General features: G+C 53.2%; 1 protein-coding gene across 1 annotated transcript in view; it reads left to right on the top strand.

The window, feature by feature from the left end:
* The first annotated feature begins 234 nt into the window (after positions 1-234).
* Positions 235-23801, top strand: part of CORO7 (coronin 7) — a 171908-nt gene continuing 148341 nt past the window's right edge. Inside the window, exons 1-6 of the mRNA XM_037910321.2 lie at positions 235-382; positions 13194-13290; positions 14408-14482; positions 16182-16252; positions 17061-17244; positions 18164-18240. Coding sequence (XP_037766249.1) covers positions 323-382; positions 13194-13290; positions 14408-14482; positions 16182-16252; positions 17061-17244; positions 18164-18240 — 564 coding nt within the window. The 5' untranslated portion in view covers positions 235-322. The remainder of the gene's footprint in view (positions 383-13193; positions 13291-14407; positions 14483-16181; positions 16253-17060; positions 17245-18163; positions 18241-23801) is intronic.

Here is a 23801-nt window from a genome sequence, read left to right as displayed (position 1 = left end):
CCCCGGGACACACCCAACCAAGGGGCAGGGCAGGGCGGCTGCGCCCTGAGCATCACACAAGCCCCTGTGCCACAGCCAGGGGCGGGGCCTATTGTGAGTGTGGACGGGGCCTGGCCGGGGCGTGGCCCGTGGGAAGGAGGGGTGTGGCCACGCGCAGGGGCGGGGTCTGTTGAAGAAGGGGCGCCGCCAGGCACAGGGGCGGGGCCGAGGCGGAGTGGGGCGGGGCCTGGCGCGGGGGCGGGACTGCCGGCTAGGGGAGGGCGCGGCGGTGGCCGCCTGCGCCCGCGGGAGGAAGCGGCGCCGAGAGCCTCGAGCCGGCACCATGAACCGCTTCAAGGCGTCCCGGTTCCGGCACGCGGCGGCCAAGCCGGCCCGCAAGGAGGTGAGTCCGGTGGGGCAGGGCCGCCCCCGCAGCCGCGCAGTGTGCGCTGCGCTCCGCCTGCCGCCTCGGCTCGGGGGGGCCCTGGGGACCCGCGGTTTCCCAGCCCCGCCCCCGGGACCCCACGACCTCCCCCCCCCCGCCTCTTTGGTTCCCTGAGCTCCTCTCCCCTGCTTCTCCCACCCCACGCCAAGGGACCACCCCTGCTTCCCCTGCCTTGCTCTGGGGGGGGGGCAGCCCCGGAGGCTCCCTGGCCCCCACCCCATGTCTCTCACCCTGCCCTGGCCCCTGGTGGTCCGTTTCCATCCTCTCCCCCACAGGTTGTATGGGGCAGAGGGCACATGGCTCCCCCCTTGGAGCTCCTTTCCCGGTGCTCCCGGGTGCAGGTGCCAGGTAGAGCTGGGTGATGCAGTTTGAGGGGCTCTAACCTCCCATGACCCTGGGTTGGCTGGGTGGCCCCCAAAGTGCCTTGTCCCCTCCCCTGTATCTCCCTCCCTGACCATGCAACCTGGGGTGAAGGGGGACAACGTCTCTTCTGGAGGTTCCCCAGTCACAGGTGGTCCCAGGCAGCCTGTGGCTGGGATGAGCTCTGGGGTCCAAGTCTGTCTGCTCCCTCGCTCCCAGTTACTGCACTGGGGTCCAGTGGAAGTAGACCCCTCTGCCCCCAGCTTGCTCTGGTGTCAATGGCCATGTGTGGTGCAGGATGGTGGAGGTCTGGTGCCTAGGTCCTGGAGTGGGGGGCTCTTCCCTGACAGCTGGTGATCTCCAGGTGCCTGTCCTGGCTGTGAGTGGATATGGGCCGTCCAGTTTGGACGTATCAGCGCTTCCGCTGTTCACATCTGGAGCTCTGAATGGCATTGCATTTCCTGGGCTTTGTTTGCTCTCAGGCCATCTCCAGGCTGCTTTCTTCTGCATCATTTTTTAACTGTCAGAAATCGGAGAACAACTCTCATCCCATCAGCCAGTCCCTGAACACACATGCCGGTTTTATTGCTGGTATGAAAAAATCTAACTGGAAAACAAGATCCAGCTGACTCGAAATGAGTTTTCAGTGACTTAGTTGCTATCTAGTCTGCCTGGTTGGCACCCTGTCTGTAAAACACAAATACTGTTGTCTTCCTGTGTTGGATCTTAGCATTTTTCACCTAGGGTTATCTGCCTTATTGTAAGTGTTCTCCCTGGAAACTTTTTTCCTAATGACACTGCTCTGCTAGATATTCTGGTGCCATGTGGCTTTGAAATGCTAAGTTTACCACAGTGTGCTGTTCCAGTGGACTTCTCAAAGAGTTGTTTGCGACTGTTTTCAGTTTAGATTTTTGTATCACAAGATGTTCTCAGCATTTCCGCCCTCTCTTCCTCTCAGGGGTTGAGTAACCTCTTCCCTATGATGTAGAGTTTTTCTTTACAGAGCAAATTTCTAGCTTAACCTGCTAGGAAATGAAAATGTTTCAACATGCCCTTTATGCTAATGTGGCAGAGACTGGCAGTGTGCATCTATGCTACCAGTGAATTAGAGCAGGAGGTAAGAACACTGCATGACCGCGATCCACAAATGCAACACTACGGACAACTTCTCTCGGTACAAACTGGGAATATTGGGTGTCAGACACTGAGTGCAATAAGCTACAAACTTAAGCATTAGGAAGCAGAAGAGTGAAGGTGGTCTAACAAGAGCCTCATCCTGCAGCCTGTTTACATGTGGTGAGTGGCCTCATTGGCTTCTGTTAGCCAACTCATGCAAACTGAGGCTAGGGGATCAGCCTCTTAATTTGGAGGCACACTGCTTGTGTTCTACACCTCAGTTATATAAGCCTAACTAGTAAGTGCATTATGCAGGAACTGCATTGGGAGTTAAGGATGTTCAGCATGACTTTCACATTTCCTCACTCTTGCAAGTGTAAATTGGCGGCCGTTAAAGGCAAAAAAAAATATTAATACCCAACTACTTCCTTTACATAAAAGGATGATTGAACTTGTTCCTGTGATACCAGGGGACTGCCCAAGTCAATTCTGTGCCCCTGAGTGGTGCAGAGTGGAACTGTGCAGTCCCGTGATTCTGTAGATAGGAAGTGAGGGTGCAGACTTCTGGATAGCTTGCTGCAGTGTTGTATAGTGAACAGTGCATGCACGTGTGAGAAGCTCTGAACTACTACATTAAAAATGATGAAAATATTTTGTGCCTGTGTAGTAACGATCTCCCTAAAGAGTCTAAAGTTCTGTGACTCTCTGCCATGTTCTTCACAGTCCTGCACTTCTATAGCAGCTGGCTGGTGGGGATCTTGGAGTGCTGCACAGGCCATTCGCCTCAGCTCAGTTCACTCACCCCAGAGGTGGCGGCCTTTTCATGGGTTGGTAAGAGAAGGGAAGTGATACTTCTGAGTGCTCAGAAATGAGAGGTGCTGTATAGCTTGTCAGGGTTGTTTTTGTATAGAGCAGTGTAATTGCACATGGCACTTTACACTCACATTGGACAATGTCTCTGCTTCCAGGTGCTCACAGTTCAGTAGAGAGCGATCACAGAGCACACTGGCTAACTGTTAGAGTATCTGACTCACTAAACAGAAGCGCGGTTGGTTTTTGTTTATTGGGCAGCAAAGTTTAGCTTTAAGCATTTAACTATCCCTGCTCTCAAACAGTTGATTTAATGTCCATTAGAACTGTTTGAGCCAGTCATCTTGTGGGCAAGTGTTGTGCAAACTTCACTCACCTAAATCTGCTGTTCTGCTGCTGGACACCACTTGGCCCTGCTGATGTACCTCTGACCTGGCCTGTAGTCCCTGTGCTATTCAGGTCTAGGCTCAGGGCATAGCTCCTTGTCTGCCTGTCTCTGGCACACAGTGCTTCCCAGTGGCAGCGTGAAACTGACCAAGATCGCATCTCTTCTGCAAACTCTGTTCAGGAGCACAGGGCTGATCCTGGGGGAAGGGAGGGAGCTGGAACAGGAGGGAGCCTGAAAAGAAAAGGAACCGCTAGAAAAGAAACTGGGAAAGGAACAGGAGTAGGAAATGCCCTGGGGTGCATTGCTGTTGGATCGCCCACTGGGAGACCAAATTTTGTCTGTCTGTATTCAGACCAGCAGATGGCTAGGACTAGGGGACAGGACCAAGGGAGGAAGTATTTCCTCATACTACTCTAGTGACCCCATCCTGACCTGCTGTTTCAGGGCATGGGAGGCTTTTTGACACCCTGTTATGAGAGCCATAAGGGCTCTAGATTAGCCCTTCTGGGTTCGGTGGCCTTTATGGGTCAGGGATGAATAAATAAAGGGCAGGGGACTAGGGGCTTGTGGCAAAGCCCCCCTTGAGTAAAGAGCTAGCAAAGTGAGGGAGGAGAAACAAGGGATGGTATGAGAGGAGGATGGCGGAACTGGCTGGGGTTGGGGAGTTTGTCTGAGAAAAGAGGCATGCACAATATCCAGGTAGGGAAGAGGTGAGTGAGTTGGGTAACTGCAGGTGGAGATGATACCGAGTTTTTCGGCTACCAGTATAATTCCATGGGGTGTAGTCATTTTGGTTACCCAGCTAGTCAGGGGTATGGTGCATTATTCCCTTTCCTGACGTAAATACGTTGCCTTGAATTATGGCCCCTCTTCTTCCCTGGGTGCAGGAACACTGTGCTCAAGTGGTACTGAAGTGCAGACCTTGAATCTGTTGCCAGTTTGAAACCTGAATCTCTTCCTAGATCAGACAGAGCAGGTCTGAAGGCAAGGCGGCTCAGGCCCTGCTGATAAAAGCGAATGAGGAATTCCACAAATACCTTTCAAGAACCCAAGAAAGAGAGGGAAGGCAAGTGTTAGGGGGTGAGGCTGGTGCCAGGGTGGGGGGCCAGGCTGCAGGGTGATGAAGCTCAGCTCTCTGAGGGAGGCTACAGGGCTGCCTGGCGTTGGAGATTAAAGTCCAAGCAATTCGGGAGGAAAAGTCAGTGGGAGGCAGGGGAGGTGAGGCTGTGACAGTACAGCAATAATGAGCCTTGAGTATTGTGTCTGCAGCTTTCCTCTTTCAGCAGGCTCAGGTGAGTGACCTGTTCCCTGATGCCATGTGGCAAGGCGCGGCCAGACCAAGGTTAGGGTTTATTACTGGCTTGCAGCTGCGAGTGAGACCACTTGACCTTGCTGCCCCTCTACAGAGCACTATCTGGACAGCGCTTGGTGCTGGCTGCTCTCCATGAGATCTGGTGTGTGTGACCCAAATTCTGATTCCTTAACATGGAGACTGTTTTTTTTTTTTTCTCCTTCCATATTTTTAATTGCAAACCATAAGAGTTCTCATAACCCAGGCCCTGTGCAATAAGCAGTTGTCTGCCGGCAGTTCTTGTGTGTGTCTGACAAAATTGTGCAGGTCAAATTAATTCCGCAGGTAAAAGCGGAAGCAATGGCCTAGTTACAGCAGCTGCCTGCACCTCCCGATAGGTTCTTTGCACACCCGCAGTCAGGTGTGCAGAGCCAAGAACCCACCTGGCCCATTGATGCTTCTGTCGAGTGACTGGAATCTTGCCTGGCTGTGGCTAAGTTTTCTTCAAAGGGTTGATTCTCTGTATTCAGATTAACAAACTGCTAAATTTCAAAGGCCTAACAGGAGCTGAGCTGCTTGCTAAACAGCAGTGGGTATAAAAATACACTCTGACTGGCAGGCCTTATGGACGTCGCTGCTCACGCTGAAGGCTGTGGGAGTCGCGCTGGCAGCAGGCCCAGGTTTTTGCTGGGCTAGTTACGGATATTGGTAGCCAGCGGGGCCCAGCTTCTTACAGGATGCTTGTGGCTTGGTTTAGAATAGAATCCCATGCTTTGTGGAAGTGCTGGGCTGACAGCTCTGGAGAGCGAACTCCTCTGCCTGCAGAGCAGGGCAGCAGCATGGAGAGTGGCAGTGTTTGCTCTCCCCACCCAGAGGAGCCAGATCCAGGAGTTGGGGCAGGTGCGTCTCCATAGGCCACTTGTCGGCTTCTCTTCTGAACCTGCCCACGAAGGAACAAGGGCTGCCAGTCAGGAAGGCCTGCTGGGAGTGTTATCCAAGCCCCAGGGCTCCTGGGCAGCAGCTTGGCAACACTCATGGGGGTGCCAGGGAGACTCAAACCTGCAGCATCAGCTGTGCTCCATGTCTCTTGCTCCCAGCATGCCTTGCTGCTTTCCTTGACATCACCCAGAGGGCAGCTGGAGCTGCTGGTTAAACCAGCATCCCTCTCTAGCCTGAGAGAGCCCCAGGAGCAGGGAGGGGGCAGCTCCTGCTCCAGCACTTCCCCTGCCGCTCCTGTGAGGTGAGACCAGGTTTGACTGGGGTGCCGAGAGATGGGGACAGAGCCTAACGTCTTGTCCCAGGCTCCATAACGCCTGGCTGTGGCCCTGAATGGGAGGGGCCAGTTTCTGGTGAGTGTTTGAGGCTGCTCGTCCCCTGGGACCTGGAGGGAGATCAGCACCACGCATCGCCTCTGCCTTCAGGGAATAATGGCAGCCTCACCACTGTCCTGGCCTCGGCTTTGAATGGGTGACCGAGAAGTGAAGGCGCCACAGCTATCCCTGGTCTCCAGCCCTGCACCATTCAGCCTCTGCCCTGTCCATGTCCTGGGGGACAAAAGTTGCTCTGCCTCGCTGTTTGGAAGGCACCTGAGAGTAAGGCTCGCATTCTGTCCCACAAATGAGAGCTTGAGGTCTGGGAACCAGGCAGCTACTGTAGCTAATTGGGCTCAGAGAAATGGGGAGAGATGAGTGTCTGTCAGCCTGGCCAGGCTGTGGTAGCTCCTTAGAGGTGCCTCAGACATTGGGGGGAATGCACCTGTTTGGCGGAGCTGTTGTCTGCTGCGAGGAAGCCTTCCCCTTGGCATGAATGAGGTGTGGATGTCTGCCAGCGTGCAGCAGTGAGACGAGGAAATAATACTTGGGGTGCACAGTAAAATAGGTCCTACTGGAAATGCCACCTGCTGCTAGTTAAGTCTTCCTGACCAAAGGGTCAGGGCTCTAGGATGGGCAGTAGGGGGACAAATAGACACTTCTAATCTCCTCGACCCATGTGCTGTTTAATAGACCACAGTATCTCTCAGAAAATGGTTTCAGATCCTTTAGTTCTGCCATCTGAGCTATTGCATGCCTTTACCTTTGTATGCCACTCAGGATCTAGAGATGAGCAAGTGCTAGGTACGTGCAGAGGATTATGGGTGTAGATTGTAAGCCTTTATGGCAGACTTTGACAAAGTCTCTTAGCTGTGATATGCCACCTGCCCAAACTCTCCTCTCTGAGAGGGGAAACTCTCCCTCCAAGGACATGGTTTGTTTGAAGGAGTGCCCCAAGCCAGGGTGCTACCTTGTGCTTCTACTGGCTGCCACCAACATGCTCTGAAGTGCAGCCAGGAAGCTACATGCAATCATCATGAGCATCAAAATACAACAGCGGACGGCCCATCTGCTAATATGGAACACCTACCTCCAGGGTAGCCATGACTAGGACTGGTCTGTTCTGTCCCCTCTGAGTGGCCAAATACCAGCTTGTGTACTTGCCTGTGGATTGTAACCTCAGGGAGGTACATGCAGAACCCATAGGCTTTACCAGGCCAGTGTAAATTCTAAACGCAAAAGGAGCTTTCCATCTCACTGCTCTCAGCTGGGTGGGTCAACCTCTAAGTGAAATGGACTAGTCTGGCCTAGGATTCCACAACGGCCCCATGAAGGCCTTCTGGAATAGCCTCAGTGACTCCCTGATATTGAATAGTGGCTGCTTAAACCTCCTGTGAGGTGTGTTATGCTACTCCAGTTTGGGAGGCACCTCACTACCATGGGCCTTAGTGTGAGGAAGCCTTGTTTATGCCTGCCAGGGTCAGCTCCCCAACTCTGTCAGCCTCTGGCAACACAAGCACTGCCATCCCCCATGGCCGCCAAACATCTCCCTGGTGTTCCCCTGCCCCTGGTCCACTGGACACTGAGTTTTCAGGTCCTCTGTTCTTGAAGGAGTGGTACACCCCAACTTTGAGTGATGCCGTCAAACACAGCTCCTCTTACCACATGGCACTTAAAAAGCAGGTATAAGTTTACTTAACAAATACAAAGATTCAAGTGACAGCAAGCAGAAATATTGGCTACCAAGGGTTACATATAAAATAAAATCATAACTCGCACACTAGAGCCTAAACTTAACTCCCAAGGCATTGTTGGGTTAGAGAGAGAGCAAAATCCTTCCAGTGTATTATAGCCAGGCTTGACTGGGACCTTCTGTTTGTGGGACAAGTCACAGTGTCGTCTTGCCTCCACAGTGGAAAGATGCAGGATTTCTGTACAGATATAGTTCAAAAATCCATTGGCTTCACTTGCCAGTTGGATAGCCATGGCTGCTTGTGTTTTCCTATCTAGGATCTCCGCTGGAGACTTTGCAGTCACTTGGTTAGCATTTGGCCCAGACTGTAGATGTATACTGCACAATGGGCACCTAATATTCAAAGACCTCACATGATCCTTTGGCGAACTATTACAGAGAGACCAGACTCCCTGCAACCCTTATGCACCCCTGTGCCCTCGGCCAGTTGGCCCCAAGAGCTCCCGGAGTCACAGTATGATCTGTGCTGATTTAGTTCCCCATTGGTAGAGTTTGTGCCACTAGAGCTTCCTATCCAAGGTCAGAATGGGAGGCTGCACCTCGGCAAACTGCTCATCAGAGAAAACAATGAGCCAGGTTCATCTCTGTCCTAGTGCTGGCTGGGGCAGAGAGAAGCGTGTGTACACCTCCTATCTGGTAGCTGCAGGGGTCAGGGCAGCCCTCAGTGCAGGCTGTGTGGATGGGGCAGGGTTAGGCCTCTGCTGTGCTCCCCTTTGTGCCGGGCAAGTTGGTGCTAAGCATCCCAGGGCAACACTGAATAGGGCCCACTTGCTTCACCTTCCATCCCTGCAAATTTAGCAAACTCTGTGCCACGTTACTGAAATGCAGACACCTCTGGAGTGAAGGTCCATGGTGAACTTGCAGGCAGCAAGCTGAATACCAGTTAGGAGGATAGAAAGTTTGGACAAGGCGGCCAGGGTGAACCGCTACTCACAGGAGAAGTGCTGAGAAATAAATATATTTTTCAAGACGCTGTCAATGTAATCTGTTTTAGTCCTTTTCCAAAAGGAGCTAAAAGTTGTTCCAGGGTCTTCATCGGCCTGAATCCTCCTGGCAGTTTTTGTGGCCTTGCAAATGCTTTCCTATTTGTTATGATTTTGCTGTGTTACAGGCCCTCAGGAGGTGAAAGTGGCTGTAGAGGGGAAATAAGGAAACTGACTAGACTCAGAAGAAATCGTGGAGGGGGGAACCTCTTCTCTAAACTTTTACAGTAACTTTGTGTGTTCCTTGTAACAGTAGCAGGCTAAATACACTGGAGGCCCAAGTGACTCTTAAGAGGAGGGTCCCTTTCATGTAAGGTGGGGCAGTTATTTACGGTCTCATTCACAAGGCACAACAGACTGCGTGGAATCCAGCACAGCCATTTGTGCAGGATTTGAACATGCTTCCGGGAAATCTAGGTCTGATGCTTACTCCACTCAGCTATCTCCTCTGCCTAAACAAACCTCAAAGCCACCTCTTGTTTTCCTGCTGAAAGATGCCAGCTTAATCCTGGAGGCCAAGGCTTTCTCCACCGAATAGATAGAGCCGGGGCAGCTTCTTGCACTGCCTTGTATAGAGACTATCTAGAGGGCAGGGAGGGGATCGATTGGTCTCCATGGTCCATTTAGTCCTTGACATCTCTGCTGAGACTGCCAGTAAGGAGGCAATTGGTTCCATCTGGGGAGGTGGTTAGGAGACAAGGCACCTGTCCATAGGGAATTGGACTCACCTCAAACTGTAAGGGCTTCCCTTGACCTCCAGCATAAATCCAACTTTTCCCTTGGCATTAAAAAGAATGGGCACTTTTGTCTCTGTCTATATTTTTCTACGATGTCTCTATCAAAGTGTCAGGTACAGACTGCGGGGTGGTTACGGTTATTTTAGAATGCAGTGAAGAGGGTTAACACGGGTTTCTTCTGCTATTGTGTGACTTATTCACTTGGGTGTCTCTGAAATTCCTCACAATCTCCTCTAGTCCTGGCTAATCTAAATCATTGTCATCCTGCAAATATTGCTACCTCACTGTTCACTCCCTTTTCCAGCCCCAACAGTATTTTTCATGTTGAGAATAATATTCCCAAATCATAACCTTTGTCCCTCTTAGCCAAAATGGGATCAGATCCCAGGTAGGAACATTTCTTCATCTTGTCACTCAAAGGTGAGGATTAGCATTTAAATGTAGCTGGCCTTTTAAGTGCAGATGACTAAAATCATGCCTAGGACAGCATGATGCAGATCTGGCAAGTGCCTTTATTTGTTAAATTCCTTCCTTCCCTCAGTATCTGTTCCCCTTCCTCTGCTAGCCAGCAGCCTCCTAATCTAGTGCCCTGCTGACAGCGCTAGCTCTAACAGCAGTAAAGTAGCGAGGGCCCAAACCAAATCCTCTCAGTTTGAATGAAAAGGGATTGATAAAATCTAATATGACCAGAAGTATTTTAAGATGGCTTTTTACTGTGAACCTTCTCCAGACCCTAGGGTCACATGAGCATCAGGCCTTTCGGTGGCAGTGACCATCTTTGCCGCTCAAGCTTAGGGATTTGCAAAGTAAAATGTTGACACTGATTTCTGTGCATTGTTCTCCAGTTTCCCTAGTAGCTCCAGTGACTGTAAGAACAGTCATTAGCACGGGTGACTGGGAGTCAGAATTCTGGGCTCTGTTCCAAGTTCTGCCACGTATATTACCGCTTATATTTTGTTGAACTCAGATTGCAGGGTTGTATTAACAAATTGTCTGTAAAATGGGCGGGGGCTACAGCGGTCTAAAGCGATGGCAATTGTGGATCAATCCGAGAGAAAAGCTAACCTTGTAGCTCGCGAAGGATATTGTCTCAGTAACTCTGGGTATGCACAAGCTAAGTTTATTAGGAAGGTGCCAGTAGCTGCTGAGTGGATAGAAATCCCTTGCATAGGCAGTCATAAACGGTTAGTCACCTCTATTCTAGAGTTGGACTTAGCCCTTAGAATGCTGGTATTTCCAGCTTCTCATCCTAATGGCTACTTAAAAGCATGTCTGTCTGCCTCATCCGGAGCGTTAATTTCCAGCTGAAACAGAACGTGGAAGTGCTCTACCAAGTTAAACTGTCCGGCAACAAAAATAACTGCTAAGTGTTTTAGGATGATCTCAATTAAGTCCCTTTCCTCTGACCTGTCTCAGACAGGAAGTGTGCTGAACAGAAGCAATCTACTGACATCAGTTCAAAACCAACACAACAATATTTTGTTGCTGAGCACAAAACTCCAAAGGATTGATCGAGCTGCCTTGAACTGTTAACAGTTTGGGAGTTCGAGGACTGAAAATTACATTGAGCCATAGTTCCAGACTGGCTATATTAGGCCTTGGACCAGCGTCACGAAAGCACGGCTAGTCCAAGGGTCCAGTGAAAGTTGACCTGCCAGGGCTACAAATCAAGGCTGTGTACCATTAGAGATCACATCTTTTCAGTGGTGTTCGACACATGATTTGTAGCCCTAGTAGTTCATGAGAACAGACTCACAGCAGGGCTTTCCAATTCCCATTGTCCCTCTCTGTCCCTGTTTGGTTCTGCCCGGGGTTAGTGGGTGGCAGCTGTCTCCAGGGGCTAGTGCTCGAAAACAAAGTGGTGCTACGCATGGAGCTGCTCTGGGCCCTGTTTCTTGCACAGAATTAGCTGTTAATCTGCCGCGCTTGGAAAGGGGCTACGTCCTGGCGTTGGTCTGGGGATTAAAGAGGAAGATGGTCTGAATGGTACTGCCCATTTCTCACCCGTTGGTGTCCCTGCTAAATGCTCACCGTGTAACTTCTTGCTGGTCACAGTAAACCTCTCCATGCTTGTCTCTGCCAAGGCTCCTGCCCCAGAGAAAGCTGAGTCTGGCTGAGTCTCTCATGGTGCTGTTGTAGGTGGTGAAAACGCTTCTCAATTTCTGCTAAAATTTTCTTGGGCACATGCTTGAAAATCAAGGCAAGGGCCAAGAGAGTCTGGGTCCTGAAGCTGGCCTTTGAGGAGGCTGGGTGTGGACTGAGGTGCTGCTGCCAGTGGCGATGCATGGGGGTGTGTGGAGGCTGTGGGGCGAAGGGGATTGTTCGGAGCATGGGTGCAGATGCTGCTCTGTGCTGCGGTGATTCAGCCAGGCTCAGAGGCGGGCGCTCAGTCCCAAGAAAACGGAGTCTTTCTAGCCTGGAGGAAGCAATGGAGAAAGCGGGACTCTCTTGTCTGCGGGACTTTGCCCGTTGCCTGGTAATGAGGGTCAGCACCTGGGAAGCTGCTTTGGCTCTCGGCTTCTTCACGCTGCCCCAGCTAGGAGCGATTGTTGAGCACGGACACACACGTCAAAAAGACCTTGTCCCAGTGACCCAGATCTGGGCTGTACTGAAGTTAGATTCCAACAGTGGGCCGTGCTTTCAGGGCACCCAGGAAGCCCGGCGGGTGCAGAGCATGTTTCATAGGCTATGTCTGTTCTGCAAATAGAAGGTGTGTTCCTAATGCTGGGTAAAATAGCAGCGAAGACATGGCAACTCCGCGCTTGGATTCCACCTCAGGCTCCCTTCCAGGCTTTTACGCCAGCTCCTAACCCAATTAACAGCCTCAGGGCAGTGTTCTTGTTGCTGTTGTAACCCAGGTAAGCTAACCTGAGCTAAGGACACACCTCTTGTTTGCAGTTTAGGCAGAGCCCTTGGCAGTGCAGATCCCAGAGCCTGGGTGCAGTCACTTACCAGGTGACATGTCAGGTTTTAGATTTGCCTGTACAAAGCTGCAAGTCTTCAGTGCATCCTGGCTGCTGGGGAGCAACTCTTGTGATGCCAGGACTGGTGTGGTCAGCTGAAGTTTTCTGTCCCCTGGTCAGTAGCAGGGAGTTCTCAGTGAGGCATCCTTGGCTGTGAACTCAGACGTGTCTACCCACCACATGCACCCCCTTGTCAGATAGTGCTTGAGCTGGGGCCCATCAGGGTGCGCTATGAGACTTCTCTACCATGGGGGTGTGGAGGGAGGAGGAGATGCTCATTCCTGGCCAGACAGTGTGATTGGGGCTCTGCTCCTAGAGCCCCAGATAGGGGCTGTTCTGCATGAGCCATCCAGACAGGATTCAAGGGCTGACCACCTCTGGGGTAACTTCGTGCAGGTAGGCCCAGAGCAGGGCTGGATTGCCAGGTGGGCACTTCCCAATCTGAGCAAGAGGGGAAGGGCCTGGGGGTGGCAAATAACCACTGGACAGGATTCCTTGGGAACCAGCCCTGGAATGCGTGTCTGTAACTCTGGGCCTGTGGGGATGGGGATGGGGATTGAGCTGTGGAGTACCGGGGCGTGGGGAACCCCACTGATCTCTTCTTGCCCTGACTGGGGAAGCCTTGTTCAGGGGGGCTGTTTGCCATCTGCACCCCCAAGTGACAGTCTGAGAATCCATGTGCTCTGCACTGCTTGCCTTGTCTGTGCCCTGGGGTGTGCCCGGGCAAGCCTGCTGAGAGCACCCTTGGGCCAGCCAGGACGGGGCTGGGCATTGGGAGCAGCTACTCCACAGAACTAGCTGCAGTCCCAGAGGGAGCCCAGCACTGCTAGAAATGGAGCAAGGGAGAGGGATGCTGCAAGGAACCCCCTGGGGCAAGCAATGGCTTGGGGAGACAGGGCACAGCTGTGTGGTGGTGGGAGGATGAAGTGCTGCATCTCTCCCTTGGATGCATGGGAGATCCAGCTCCATGGCTGCTTCTCTACTCCTTCCCCTCTTCCTTCTCCCCAGCCCACTCAGGGCAGGCCTCTCCTAATCCAGATTTCTCCTCTGGATTCCAGGCCTGGATCAGGGATATCCGAGCCGGCTCCGCCACCTCCTGTGGGAACCACATCAAGTCCAGCTGCTGCTTGATAGCGTTTAATGCTGACGCTGCAGGTAAGGCGCTGGGTGGGCCGAAGTGGAGCCTTGGTGGAGAAGGGTGACTCAGATGTGTGTGGAACACGGCTAATGTGCCCATTAACCCTATAGTCATTGGGGCCCCATTGTGCTAGGTGCTGTGCAAACACACCCTGCCCTGAAGAGTTTACTTTCTAATTAGACAAGAAAGGGAGAAAGGAAACATTATCCCCATTGGATAGGTGGGGAAACTGAGGAACAGAGGGGCAGTGACATGCAGGGACTAGAACCTGTGTGTCTCAACCCTCTAGGAGGCTCCAGACTAATAATAACAGGATGTTGTGAGTTAGAACAACCAACAGTAGGGAGCACAATAGGTGAAAGCAGAGGCAGGGAGGCCGGGTTACAAGACCATGCGATTACTTATCTTCATTAAAGACATGAATATAACGAACCTCGGTGTTCAGGGCGCCTGCCTCGTGGGAAAGATGGCTCTAGCAGCACAGTGCCCCATGTGCCCTGCGGGACATTGGTTCGGCAGAATGTCTCTGGGAAGCATGGCAGTACCAAGTCCCAAAGCCCGTGTCTGTGGTTGGCGGCTGCCCCATTCGGGTACTGGCCTGGCTTTGCTTGGTTCCTGGGATCCACTGAGGTGTCTGGAAGTGAACAGGGGGTGACCGTCAGCTCAGTCATTACTCGCCAATAATGGACTGAAATTGGAGTGGGCTCTGTGGACCCTGGTGACTGTTATCTCCCCCAGTAGCGCTCTGTGCTTCAGACCGGACTGGTATGAAGCTGGCAAACTCCCTTGGTGGCGCTCTCTGCTAATGACTGGTCCAGGCACTTTCCGGCAATGGCTGGGGGGAGCTTGCACGTGCATGCCCTCAGCCCTTGGGGTGTCATCTGTGACTGTGATACGTTGTCTGTTTCACTGCAAACCTGAGTCTCCCTGTGAACATGCTGCGGGGATGGAACCCAACACCTGCAGGAGATGGGAGCTCCCAGCTGAGCTGGCGTCAGAGGCATGTCTGCCCCTGGCTTGCTTTTGGATGCTAGGCGTGCATGGTGTGTGGCACTCCTGGCAAGCAGGATGGTACTCAGCAAGGGGCAGCCGTGATGGACTGGTGAGCAGCTCAGGACTTATGTTGTCTTTCAGGCGTGTTGGGCATCGTGCCACTGGAGAGCCAGGATGGAGGGAAGATGGCTGTGTCCCAGCTGTGCTGCCATTCAGGTGAGCTCACCAGACCAAAACATATCGAATGAGGGACCAGCGCTAGTGGGTGGGAGCCAAACAGTCTCAAAGGCCTCTCTGACACTGCCAGGAAGGGGCAGGTTTGTGAGGCACGTTTCTATATGCTGAGAACAGGACCGAGAGCCACCAGATGCATTTCACGGGCCAGCCACTGGAAGGCAAGGAGTTTGTGATTAGTGACCTGGTGCGGATTTGAACCTGTGACCTAGCGGTGAGAGTCTCCCTTGCCTACTGCTAATCCATGAGCCTCCTCCCAGCCATTGCATGAGGTTCTTACAGCCAAGCAGGGCATGGATCTCTGACTGGGTCAGTGGCCCTTTGGAAAGGAGCTGTCACTTGTCGCCCACTATCCCTGTGACTCACGTGCTAGGACAGAGCGCACGAGAGTACTTGACCGCTTAGTGGGATTGCAGGGCAGCGCCTGGACAGCCTGCTGGCCTGTCTCAGCACAGGCTGCCTGCTCCAACCGGAGGATTTTTCAGGGCATATGCAGCAGATAAGCAGAGCCGGAGGAGTGTGGGTGTTTTCTTTTCTTTTTTTTTAAAATGCTTTATGGGCCTGTATCTCGTCATTTTGTACAAACGGAAAAGTACGCAGTGACCTACTTTCTTGAGCGTGCCAGATGCAGCAGAGGGGCTGTTAATTACTGTGTCCGCCTCCCTCCCCCAGGTCCCTGCAGATGGAGTTACAAGGAGCGCCTTTCAGTGGCTTGCATGCCGAACCAGGGAATCACAAAGGGGTGTTTTGTTACCAGCGGCGTTGCTTGCTGAAGCAGGGCCTCACGCCGCAGTAGTGCGTCCTGACAGAGCTGTGCATCTGTGTGCTGGCTGTGGTGCTATCTGGGCTGGACGCTGTCTGGCTGAGGTCGTGAGGCTCCTGCAGATGCTGACACCAGTTGCACCCTTAAGTTAGCAAGGCATTCCACTGCCTCTCTTCATAGGGGGCCAGCAGTGGAAGATCCACTTGGGCCCAAGCCCTTTGATGGGTACAGAAGGCCTGAGCGCGGGTGTTAAAGAGCGGGTTTGCTCCCATTACAGGGTGTACAAATCAAACCCAGAAAGCTGAGTCCTCGCTCTCCTGGGGTATGATGGGAGCTCTTCCGGCCTTCAGGTGGGACGGCTGGATCTTTCACACAAAGTGCTTTCCTCCCAGCTCTTCCATACATTTGAGTTGAGTAGCTGTCTCCCCTCCTCCTTCAGGGGTTTTCAACGGTCGTCCGAGAACTGGAATTTCTTACATGGAACCAATCGCCACAAGGCCTTTTTGATCCATCCCTAACAAAGCAGAAAGGGCAGCGAGCTAATTCTCCCCATCCCTTGGCAGAACACCTGGGACAGGCTGGTTAGCTCGTGGCAGCAGAAGGAAAAGGAAGGCGTCCCACAGTGGGTTAGCAAGGGCTGAAATAGAGCCACTCTGCTCTCCCCAGATTCCTAGCTCAGCAGTGGGACTTCAGTGATCATCTGATCTTCCAGCTGCTCATGGGAGAGGAGCTGCTAAGCCAGCGGAGGTTTGTTCATTGCTGCCTGCTGGGAGCTGTGGGCTCTGGGAGAAGCATGTAGCAAGGCTGTCGTAGGGCAGGGAGCAAGTGGGCCGTGGCTGCAGTGGACATGCTGCAGCCTAGGAGCCGAGAGCTGGTGTGCCATTGGAGTGAACCTCTGCTCTCCTCTCTCCCCATCAGACGTGGTGACGGACTTTGACTTTTCTCCATTTGACGCGCTCCTGCTGGCGACAGGCTCTGCCGATGAAACCGTGAGTGTAAATCGAAATGGGGGCCGAGGGGGGTGCGTGCGGCAAACCCACTTGAGCAGGGGAGCGGGGCGGTCCTGTGGCCCTGGGGTCATCTCTGGGCTGTCCCATAAAGAGAGCTGGGCCTGGCTTGTACAGGACCTTTCTTGGAGAACTAAGGAGTGGGGCTGAGGGGCAGCCACAGAGGGATGGGGATGTAAAACGGAGCTGTTCAGAGGAGGGTGCTTGGCCTTCAGGCTACGAGAAGGATGAAAACGCCTTCCCAGTTGTCGGGGGAGAGGCAGCTGCCGAGAGCCCATGAGATCAGTGAGATGCGGGCTCAGTGCCCCCCTCGGGGTCTGGGGCAGTGACGGGCTATGGGAACTGGGCTCTGCTGGCAGCAAGCCAAGATGTTCATAGCAGCCACCTCTGGGGTGAAGGGCGGGCTCAAGGGGCAGCCACATTTGTGAGGCAGGTGGGCTGTGTGTCTCCTCTGTCCGTGCTGGGGAGGGAAGGGGAAAGGGCTGTGATTGCCTCGGATCTATAACCCCAGGTGGCACCCAGGCTGTATACCCAGTTGGGTAGGACTGGGAACCCCACAGAGGCTCCAGCCCCCCTGCCTAGGGGGGACAAAGCCCAGGAGGTGAATGGCTGAGCACTTGCTGCCAGCTTTCTAGAGTAGGGGAGCCCAGTTCAAACCCCACCTCCGCACCTGGGCGCTGTGGCAAATGGAGCCTTCTGAGTGTGTGGCATCTTCCTGGGGGATTTGGGCATGGCGGGAGGGGCCTTCAAGGGGTCTTGCTGGGGTTCACCCTAGTGTCTCGGGCTGTAGGTGAAGGTGTGGCGCCTGTCTGAGAGTGGCCGGGACCTGCCCTCCTGCCCTGGAATGACCCTGGGGCCAGCGGGATGCCAGGTGGAGACACTCCAGTTCCACCCAACGGCGGACGGCGTCCTGGTGAGCGGAGCTGGGAGAACGGCAAAGGTCTGGGATGTGGCCCAGCAGAAACCCCTGACAGGTAGGCATGGCTGTCACAGTCCTGCAGAGCATGTGCCCTTGGCCCAGGTGCAGCCTTTCCTGAGTGAATGTTGGAGCAAGTCTCTGCTCAGCTGCGTTTACTCCGGGAACTCCTGCTACCTGCCTGGGGCTAGTCCCTTGGCCGACTCTGTGTCCCCTTTGTAGGTGCAGTGTTTTTCTGAACGACCTCAGTGCTGGTGAAAGCTGCCACCTGAGCAGTGCTGCAGGGCACGGGTAGTGACTGTCCTAGACACCCATCAGGGTCTTAATCGCGTCCTGAAAGGGCCACCCTACAGGGAGTTCAGGCACCATGGCCCAGTTATTCCTTGGCCTCCCTGCTGAGACACCCGTCCAGAGCATGTGGTGAGTGGTGGTGCGGGCACCTGCTCCCCTCACTCTGGGGCGTGTGTGAGACGAGCACATGTGTCACGCTGGCCACTGAACAGCCCCCGCGTTGGGATGGCACTTGAGCACCCTGGCGTAGCTGGGTTTGAGCCAGGGCCCTATGTGAAGGAGACCTATGCCACGGCTAGGACCTCGAGCAGCTCACTTCTCCTGGCACTACCTGCATCTGAATTGGACCGGAAGCCCTTGGGGCTGGAGCATGGCCCTTCACGTGAAAATGAACCGAAATTCAGACACCTGTTTGTTACTTCCAAGCAAAAAATCCAGTATTTGAAATGTTCAAAATGGAAGTGTTTGGCTGGAGAAGAGACTAATGCCTGCAGTGGTGCAAACTGCAGCCACTCTTCTAAAGTGCTGCCGTGTGCTAAGTGTCTGACCTGTGACGAGACTGTATGTTTGTGGGGGAGGGGAGGAATCACCCCCCTTTTGCCCTCCCCTAGTGGTGACTGACAGCTGTGCCCGCCGGCAGCTTGTGCCCAGCAGGGATTGACTCCAACTCTCACTCACCTCCCCAGCACTGGAACCTCACGGCGACCTGATCCAGAGTGTGGCCTGGAAACAAGATGGTGCCCTCCTTGGCACCTCCTCTAAGGTGAGCACAGTGGGTGCACCAGGTCAGGTGGGCTGGGAACCCCGAGTGCTATTTCCTGAGCAGATCTGGTGTGCAGCATTCGGGGGGGGCACACTGGGGTACGATCAAGCCACGGTGTGATGGGAGCATCTAAAGATCATTCTCCTCCCTCTGCTGTGCTAGGAGTGCTGCTGCTGGAGCCTGGCTGGCTGCCTCTTCTCTCAAGCAGCCCGGGGCTGCCCGCCGCAGCACCTTGGGACAGGCTTGTAGAACCGAGGCGTGAGTGTCGAGCAGCTTGTGCACTAGATGCCCAGGGCTCTCTAGACTCCCCCGCAGCAGAGCTAAGCCTGGACTAGCTCCCGTCTGCCAGGGAGCCCATGACAGCGGTGCAGTGGGGGATGGGACTGGACAGCTGCTGGAGGGGCTGAGCCTGGCAGAGGAGAGGGGAAATGGTAAAATGCAAAGCGCTCCTGCATGTGCCGTCCTTGGTCTTGTCCCTACTGAGCCAGCAGGCGTGGGCTGGAAAGGTCTGACCTCCGTTCTCCTTTGAACTGACCCAAACCGCTCTCACCCCGTGTGCTAGGGGAAAGGAGTTCAGCTTTTACCAGCGAAAGGGATCTGACAAAGGTGAGTCCAGGGCCTGATGCAAGGGGAAGGAACAAATAAAATATGTGGTGGCTGATTGTCCTGGCTTGTGTGCTCCAAATGCACAGCTTGCTGCTTTCCAGTGATGACCTCCCACCCCAGTACTAGGGAAATGGCAGAGCCTTCGTCTAGAGAGTCACTCGCTTGGAAAGGCAGCAGGGAAACCAGCAAATGCCTCTTGCCATACGTGCTCTGACCCCTGCAAAACCCCTTTCCTAGAGCCATGAGGCTAGCACCATCAGTGTGCCGCCTTCTGCTCCACGTGGTATTGCCAAGATCTGTCATCAGCATTTCTGCTTCCCTCCTCCAGACTTGGGTTGAAAACACTTGATGTGTTATGAACAATTTTGCTGTCTCCCTGCAAATATACAGCAAAAGCAGCTAACCATCATCTTCCCCGTCCCCACCGCTCTCCTCCCCTTGACAGCCTTTGCTGTTACCCTTCCTCTTAGCTCATCATGTGAAATCACTTAACAGAAAAGAGGCTGCAGTTCCTATGGCATTCCTTGCCACAATTGGGCTGTTAATCCTGGTTGCTGTTCAAATAACATCACCAGCTGAGTTCTGCCTCCCTAAATTCCTCCTGCAGTTTCAACTGGGTACAATAGTCACTTCCTATCCTTAGCTGTTATGTAGTGTTGCTGTGTGCTATTCTGTTCCACCCTGGAGGCAGCTGCATTAAGAGATTCCTGTGAGGTGGGTAAGCTCTCTGGGATCCTGCATGAACACAGGATGCTGTTTTCCTATAGTTATGTAAATCCACTAGTCATGGAGTGGGAATACAAGAGGCTGGCCTGCACTCCAGAGGCCTGCTCAGTATCTGAACACATCCGTTCCTAACAAACAATGTGGCTCTTCCCTAATAAGGGTATCTGGAGGGAAAAGTGTAGCGGCGGAATACCACTCTGCAGAGGCAGACCTCCCAGTAAGCACCCAGAGCAATGCTTGATGCAGGGACCATCTGCTAGAGGAGTAATGGCTCTCCTTGAGTGGGACTTGCATTCTGGCTAATCTTCAGCAGAAAGCCTGCCAACATCCCTGCAGAGGACAGAAGAGGTTGAATGGAGGGGAGGGCATGACGCATTCTGTAGTACTATATGTTGCCAGCAATGACTAGTCAAACGTATGGGCGGTTGGCAAATGTGAGACCAGAGAGTGGCCCTGGATTTGGTGTTACTCCCTGAGCAGTGTGTGCTGCAGAGGTGGAGTACTCTGTGCAATGTTCTAACGCTATGTAACAGCTGGTTTGCTTGCATGGGTACCAATATAACCTTCAAGCAGCAGGTCTATGCATAAGAACTGTAATCATAGGGCAGAAACAAGCTTTCCTGGGGATATGCTCAGCATGTATAGAGAACTGCACCACAGTGCACAGTAAGCATTTCTCCAAGTTTCTTTCAAGTCTATGGTACTAGTAAACTTGATCCTTCCTTCTGTAAAATAGGAATGTAATATTCCTGGAGTCACTAGATGGTGCTATTGCAGATTGTAGTTCTCTTCATCTGGCTGAATAAGAGTTAAATATTTTATTTACCAGATATTTTCAAGACACTGTCACTTAACATCAGACTTAATCAGTATTAATGTCATCATAACAGTCATAAATAAGGCCCTACTTAACTTGCGATATTGTGGAAATTGCAGATTCTGCAATATTAGGCTTCCACCACAGTTTTGACAGCCAGAGCCCTGCCGTGCCCTCCCGGGTGGCTGACAGCAAAAAATCTCAGGGAAAATAATAACGTATTTTATTACCACAAACAATAAGATCCATTATTACTTTTCTGCAATTTTCCATGGCTTGTCCACAACTCAGCTGCAATTTTTTGACAATCATTCTGCAATTCAAAAAGGGCCCTAGTCATAAATAGTCTGTCAGGCAGTGCTACAGAATGGTCAGCAGGGGTCACCCAGGATTTTCCATGGTTCTTGATTTGCCTGGCTTCCAACAGCAGAATTCATGCAATGTTCCCTCTAATTTTTTGCATCCATGTACGGAATTAATCTTATTATGTGCACCAATATGGAGGTGAAGTGTGGTGGTGGGGCTGAGGGATTTGGAGTGTAGGGGGCTCAGGGCTGGTGGTGGGAGTGGGCTCTGGAGTGTGGCTGGGGATGAGGGGTTTGGGATGCAGGCTGCCCCAGGGCTCTGGTAGGGTGAGAGGACTCCCCTCGGCCCTCTCTCGCCACAGCAGCCCAAGGCCGGGGGAGAGGCGCCTCTGCCTGTTTGCCCTTGATATCCATGTGGCCACACAGCTTAGAGGGAACTTAGTTACTAGGTGTGTACAAAAGTGTTTGAGATCCTGATGAACAAAACTTTCATGGTCTAAAAGTAGAATTTCTTGATCCAAAATCAGAACCAACTGGATTCAAAGTAAATTTCTGCAACTTGTCCCCCTCTCTGATTGTCCAATCATTCCTCCAGTTTCTGTACCCCATGGTCTCTGAGTATATGCGCGAACCTTAACATGGCTGGTGCTGGCTCTCCCTGGCTACCTGGATACTGCAGGCATACTGCATTTTTGTGCCTCTAGAAGAGGAAGTGAGGCACTAATATTCCTGTTGATACTGGCAAATCTGTCTGCAGCTGGGCTAATGACTTCTAGCTCTAGCTGCTGACTGGGGAAGGCAAAGTCAGACATTTGTGACAGCTTGCTGATAACAGCCCAGGTAATCACATGCCATTGATTGGCTGTTCCCAGGGCTGTTTCTTCCCTGCCTGGCTGCTCTGGCGGGCGACTCGCTCTTTGTCCCGTCCCTTCTATTTGCCCACAGGATTGCAGACAGCATGGCTAAAGTGCGGTGAAGGCAATCCAGTGATTTTTTTCAAGTTGCTGGCGTTCTTGTGACTCATACTGGTCGATGCAGGCATCTGACTGCCTTCGAGCTCTCTGAGTGCAGGGCTTCCATTGGCCAGCCTGGAAGGGCTGATGCCACCTCTTGCCGTGGCAGAGTTGACCTGGTGTGGGGGATTACAGGCTCCTTGCTTTAGTAGGTGATGCTGGAAGCAAATACGACACTTCAGCAGCAAGGGGAAATCCTGGCCCACTGCTGTCAAGGGAAGTTCTGCCATTAGTTTAAATAGGCCAGGATTTCACCCCAGATCTCTGGCCCTGTACACCTTTAATCCCTCAGGTCCCTGAAGACTGAGCTTTGTCACTGCCAGTGCATGTGACTGGAACCATCAGACTCCTCCAAAGCTGTTGGGTCTTTGCTGACCACTGTCCTGGGTGGCAAGCGCACACTTCCTCTCCTGGCCAAGCTGTGGGGGAGAGTCCAGCGCTGTGTGTCACTCAAACTCTCCTCACATCCCACTCTGCCTGGCTCCTCCAAACAGTCCTGCCCCCGTCCTGTGCTCTTGCTCTCTGGGGTAGATCCTTAACCGTATTCCAGCAGTGCCCAGGCACCTTGGCCAGGCTTGAGGCCCGTTGTGCTAGGAGCTATGCAAACACAATGAGAGGCAATCCCTGCCCTGATGACACTGCCATTAAAATGACCAGACCAACGGCGTCTGAGCGGAAGGAGGCTGTAAGAACAAACCTTGACATGCTCAACCCATGGTACGGCAGTGCCACCAGCCTGAGCTGGGTTTTGCTGGGAAGTGATTAGCTAACCAGCTGGAGGATGGGAAAGGGGACTGCACAGGGCAGGTGGGGAGATGCGGGAGGACATTGGCACCAGCAGCAGAGGACAGAGAAGGCCCAGTCAAAGCATCGGATGCCGGTGATCTCGGCGCCCAAAGGTTCCTGCTGTGGCTGATCCTGCCCACTCCTGTGCTTGTGAGTGGCTCCTCCTAGCCTGTTCTCTTCCCCGAGGGGTTGTGGCGAGGGGTGGGGTCATTGGGGGCTGGTGCCCCGTGAGGACAGTGTGGGAGGGGTAACTGGGTTGGTCTCCCCCCATGGGATGGCTGGCCCTGCCCGGCCCGGTTTCCACATTGTGCTGCCCCTGCTGAAATCCAATTACCCCAGCGCTTCTGCTGCTGCTTATTGAAAGATGAAGGGGAGGACGGACTAGGTCCTCGGCTGGTTCCACTGTTCCGGGTTTCCTTGAATTGGGTGGGAGTGAGGGACAGGCCCGTGCTGCGAGGTGCCTGTGCAGTGGGCTGATGCGCTGCTCTGGCCAGTCGGCTGTGCGGAAGGGAACGGGCGATACTCAGCCGGTCTGGGGCAGGCTTGTACCTGCTCGTCTTACCAGCAGAGGTGTTGAGGGAGGGAGCCCTAGCTCCATTAGGGCCCTGGGTGTCCTTGTGGATGCTTTCCATTCTCACCAGCGTTAAAGGACCTGTTTGTGTCCCCCTGACACCTGGGCAGGCCTCTGCCTTCAGGAGGGGCAGACATCTGTTGAGAATTTAGTGGATGCCTGCGAAGGAATATGCTGCAGCTGCCCTTCCCCACTACCCGGGCTAGGCTGTCTTTGTCTGTGCCAGCCCTACAGATGCCAGCTTCCTCCCCCAGAGCCGGCGGGCTCTGCAGGGCCCACAGGAGTGAGTGTGCCACAAACTCCCCATCAGCATGTCTGACTACAAACACACCTGCAGCAGAGCTAGAGCATGGGCAGGACTCCCAGCCTGCAGTCTCATCTTCATAGCAGACCCAGCCTGAGACGGCTGATCCGAGCAATGCTATGGAGAGCTTGTGCCTGTGGGCATGGAGCAAAGAGTGATTGAGAGGAAATGGGTGACGGGATGGATCACTTGAGGATTACCTGTTCTGTTCATTCCCTCTTGGGTGCCTGGCATTGGCCATTGGTGGATGACAGGATACTGGGTTAGATGGACCTTTGGTCTAACCCAGTGTGGCCATTCTTATGAGAGAGGACAGAGTAACATTGCCCATCTGTAGCATCATCCCCCAAGGATCTCTAGCAGCACGTGCACTGGACACGTACTTACTCCCAGTGTACTGCTCGGGGTGGGGCCCCAGAGGAAGAGCCAGTAA

This window comes from Chelonia mydas, chromosome 10, assembly GCF_015237465.2.
Source record: "Chelonia mydas isolate rCheMyd1 chromosome 10, rCheMyd1.pri.v2, whole genome shotgun sequence".
Taxonomy (NCBI): Eukaryota; Metazoa; Chordata; order Testudines; family Cheloniidae; genus Chelonia; species Chelonia mydas.
The sequence above is the reverse complement of the archived record's forward strand: the minus strand, read 5'-3'. Positions and strand labels throughout refer to the sequence as shown.